This window comes from Penaeus monodon, chromosome 42 (assembly GCF_015228065.2).
Source record: "Penaeus monodon isolate SGIC_2016 chromosome 42, NSTDA_Pmon_1, whole genome shotgun sequence".
Classification (NCBI taxonomy): domain Eukaryota; kingdom Metazoa; phylum Arthropoda; class Malacostraca; order Decapoda; family Penaeidae; genus Penaeus; species Penaeus monodon.
Window position 1 is genome coordinate 1,239,270 of NC_051427.1, and position 5,000 is coordinate 1,244,269.

The 5,000-nt window shown below is 38.8% G+C and overlaps 1 protein-coding gene across 1 annotated transcript in view; it reads left to right on the forward strand.

Moving 5' to 3' along the window:
- Positions 1–5,000, forward strand: part of LOC119598920 (somatostatin receptor type 5-like) — a 7,360-nt gene that overhangs the window by 1,901 nt on the left and 459 nt on the right. Inside the window, exon 2 of the mRNA XM_037948631.1 lies at positions 3,263–5,000. This exon is cut by the window's right edge and continues 459 nt beyond it. Within this exon, the coding sequence (XP_037804559.1) occupies positions 3,425–4,717 (1,293 nt within the window). The 5' untranslated portion in view covers positions 3,263–3,424 and the 3' untranslated portion in view covers positions 4,718–5,000. The remainder of the gene's footprint in view (positions 1–3,262) is intronic.

Consider the following 5,000-nt stretch of genomic DNA (forward strand, 5'->3'; position numbering starts at 1 on the left):
ATTTTTACCACTTTTATTATTATTATCATTATCATTATTAATATGATTATGATTATTGTTATTGTTATCATTATCATTTTCATCATTATTCTTTTTGTTATCATCATCATTATCATCGTTATTATCATTATTATTATGTTATCACTGTTACAATTATTATCAATACCGATGTTACTGTTGTTATCTTTCTTATTTTTGCAATCATTATTTTTTAATGACAATTATAATGATTAACCTTATCAGTAACATTACTCTTACTATCATTATCGTTTATGGCATCATACATACATTTTTTTCTCGCATCTATATAATTGATTTAATCATTAGGCCGGTTTAATAAAAGCTCCACACGGGAACATTTTCACAGCTTCACTTCTCCTCACGTGCCTCCTAATAACACAAGGTTTAGCACTCGAGGAACAATGCATCTCGTATCTTGCGTTATTAAATCCCGCGTTATCCACACAAGGGGCGGCCGGATATACAAAACACTCACCATTCTTTCCTTTGAATTTCTAATCATCTTTTAGCCTCTGCTAGGTGTGTGTGTGTGGGGAGGGGGGGGGGAGGCGAGCTTATTGCTTATGATGGATGAAAAGTTTTTGATTCATGATTTTTTTTTTGTTTTATTTTTTTTTTCTAGATGTAGGGGGGGTTAGGGTCGTTTGTTTATCATTAATGTATATGAACACACACACACACACATATATATATGGCCACATAAATTTGACAAAACCTGAAGGAGACATACGTAAACCATTTAGTACACAAATGGAGGATATTTTTCGAATTATGACATGATTATAAGCAACAAATATGACATAAAATGAGTTATAATAAATAGTTTCGTTTATGTATTTACTGAAAGGCTTTGAGGTGAAGGGAGAAGTAATATAAATTATTGCAAATCGAGGCATATGTTTATGTCTATTTACATATACATGCCTACATAAATACGGATAAAGCCTTTCTATAAAAAAAGCGGTGTTTTAGACCATTGAATGCATTCATATTAACCATAGTCCTTTGCTAAACACCAAGAAACATGCTAAATAGAAGGATAAAAGAGAGAGAAAAGCATCATGGTAAAATAGAAGGATAAAAGAGAGAGAGAAAAAAATCCAAGGTTTCAATTTCCCAGTGACCTTAGGCAATATATTTTATTTTATTTGAAGTCTCCTTTGTATTTGCCATGTACAAAGTCAAGCAATAGTTCCCAACATAGGAGAGGAAATTCATCGATATAGAAAATTGATGCATATTACTTTTGTGGCCGACTTTCGAAGCTCAATTTCCAAACGTTAAGGTCTTTAAACGATATTATTTTGGAGCTAAACGCGTTTGAATATTATTTTTTCTTATGAACTGACAACTTTTCTCCACTATCACAGAATCTAAAAATGTAAAAATGTGCTGTTTTCGCATACGCATACACAGCCCCCCCAACCCACACTCACACACACACACACACATACACACACACACACACACACACACACACACACACACACACACACACATATATATATATATATATATATATATATATATATATATATATATATATATATATATATATATATATATATATATATATATATATATATATATATATATATATATATATACGTTTATATGTGTGTGTGTATGTGTGTGTGTGTGTTTGGGGCGCAGTTTTAGTAGTATTTTCATCGTATTTTCATTTTTCTTTTTTCGCTTCACACAGTTAATCTGGTGCTTGCTCGCGAGAGTCTTCTGAAAGCCATGCAGCTTGGCTTTGAAATATTCATTGCTTTTGTACAGCTTTCGGAAAGTGTAAAAATAGCAGCTGTGTATATCTCTGTTTTGAAATCGAAATCTTTTGTAGTTTTTTAAATTATTATTATTAATGTTATTATCATTACTATTTTTGCTGTTATTTCATTATCATTATTGTTATTATCATTATTATTATTATTATTATTATTATTATTATTATTATTATTATTATTATTATTATTATTTTATTATTATTATTATTATTATTATTATTATTATTATTATTATTGTTATTATTATTATTATCAGCAGTGTTATCATTAGTAGTATTACTAGTCATTACTGTCATTATCATTATAACTTATTATAGCCATAATTTTTGTTGTCATTGTTACCATAATTATAACCTTCATCTCTATTGTTATTATATTCATCATCAACATTAATTTCATTATTATTATCATTACTATTATTGTTATTTTTATCATTATTATTATTATTATTATTATTTCATTATTATTATTATTATTATTATTATTATTATTATTATTATTATTAATTATTTCATTATTATGATTATTATCAATATTATTATCATCATCATTGCTATTATTATTATCATTATCATTATTGTCATCTTTATTAGTATTATTGTAGTTATTATTAACAATCTTGTTTTCAATATTGCTATCATTTTCATTTCCATCACCATTATCACTATCAATATCATGATAATTACAAGCATTATCACCACTGGGGCTGTTGTCATAATGATAATGATAACGGTAATAGAAAATAAACTAGTCATGGCAGTAATATTGATAATAATGTAAACAAAAGTCAATAAGATTAAATAAATTCTTTTCTACACAACCGATGCCTAATCACTTTAACTGAAATACCTAATCCTCGCTATTTTAATAATGAAATATAGTTCAATTTTGCATTTGCCGCGTTTTAGAACGAATTCACGATCGCTTTAACCGAAGTAAAAAAATAAAATCAATCAATAAAAAAACTTGTATATATAATCAAATCCAAAGATAATAAATAAATAATGAACCCCAAAAATAATTTTTTTTCCCGCTGAAGTCAAGTGTCAAAAGCCACTCAGCTCTGATGGCTTGGACTCCTGGCAATCAAAACCATTTTCGCTGCAGGGGACACTAAACTACACATCTGAAGGCCATTTTACAGTTATTTTCGGGACGAGAAAAAACGTATAAAATTCCCGTTTTGATTCGATTAAATTTCCATGTATAGACTACAGCAGATACACGTGCGCACACACACCTATTGTCAGCAGATTTTCATACATGCTGCATCTACGGAGAAAAGACCATTCTTTTTTAGTACACACACACAAACATTTATGTACATATATAGATAGATAGATATGTGTGTATTCAGATAATTCTATTGATACACAAAAAAGTATTTTTGTTTATATAGATACGGTATGCATATCAATCTACAGTCTATTTACCCTATATTCCTTCCACAGGTGCTTCTCGCCGGAGGTCCTCCCCTCATCAGCCCTTCATCAGCAAAGCGGCTGACAGACTCCCGGTGCGCCAGTGAGTCACCCGGCGACATTGCAACACATTCTGGAACGGAGTGTGTTCTTCATTTTTTTCTGCGAACGAAGTGAAAGCAGATCCTGAAGATGAGTAACATGACCTTCGACCGCGAGTCGTTCAACGAGTCGTACCCGCTGGACTGCTCGTACCTGGTCTACTACGACCAGAATGCCACGTTCAACGAGAGCAACTGCACCTTCCAGCTCTACGAGCGGAACGCCGAGATGAGCACCCTGGTGGTGATCATCACGCAGCTCTTCTACGCCATCACGTGCATCACGGGGCTGTGCGGCAACACACTCGTCATCTACGTGGTGACGAGGTTCTCCCGCATGCAGACTGTGACCAACCTGTACATCCTGAACCTGGCCATCGCCGACGAGCTGTTCATGCTCGGGATCCCCTTCATCATGACGACGTCCATCATGCACTACTGGCCCTTCGGCTCCATCATGTGCAAGCTGTACATGATCACGACGTCGCTCAACCAGTTCACCAGCTCGCTCTTCCTCACCATCATGAGCGCCGACCGCTACATCGCCGTCTGCCACCCCATCAATTCACCCAAGTTCCGCACGCCCATGATCTCCAAGCTGGTGTCGCTGACGGCGTGGTTCCTGTCGGCGCTCATGATAATCCCGGTGTTCATGTACTCGAACACTCTGGAGAGCGACGGCCGCGACAACTGCAACATCATCTGGCCCGAGAGCCAGGGCGTGCGCGGGGAGATCGCCTTCACGCGCTACTCCTTCGCCCTGGCCTTCGGCATCCCGCTCGTGCTCATCTTCATCTTCTACAGCCTGGTGCTGCACAAGCTGAAGACGGTGGGGCCCAAGACCAAGTCCAAGGAGAAGAAGAAGTCGCGGCAGCGGGTCACGCGCCTCGTGCTCACCGTCATCACCGTCTACGTGATCTGCTGGCTGCCCTACTGGGTGCTGCAGCTCACGCTCATCCTCAGCGAGCCCAAGAAGGGCCACAGCACCCTCAGGGTCGTGCTGTTCATGGTGTCCTCGTGCCTCTCCTACATCAACTCCGCCCTCAACCCCATCCTGTACGCCTTCCTCAGCGACAACTTCAAGAAGAGCTTCATGAAGGCGTGCACGTGCGCCGCCGGCAGGGAGGCCAACAACGCCCTGCGGCCGGAGAACTCCATGTTCCCACTACGGCAGCGAGGGGCGTCCACGCGGGCCCGGGGCGCGCCGCAGAAGGAGAAGGAGTCGGCCGAGGGCACCACCTCGCAGGGCGCCATGAGTAAGGAACCTTCCACGGCCGTCACGACCACCAGCTCCAAGCAGATGATGGCCATGTCCAGCCACGACGACCACTCCCTCAGGAACGGCAGGTCGCCCGGCCCGAGGCTGCCCGACCTCTTGCAGTGAGTGTCCGGGCGCGGCGGAGACGGAGCCGCAGGCAGAAGGCAGCGCGAAGTCAGCTCTTGAGGCAAGAGCATCCGAAGGGAACGAGGTCGAGCAGATGGAATCTCGTTCTCTGCCGCCTTTTGGTGGGGGAAAGTTTCAGAAGGACGGAATAAGGAATCACCTGAAAAAAGACAAGAAGAGAGAGAAAAGAAAGAAAGAAAAAATCGAACTCGAAATTTATGGAATAACTTTTGATTAATCATATTGATGTTTCCGGGGGAACTTTGTTTCCACAGAAATATTT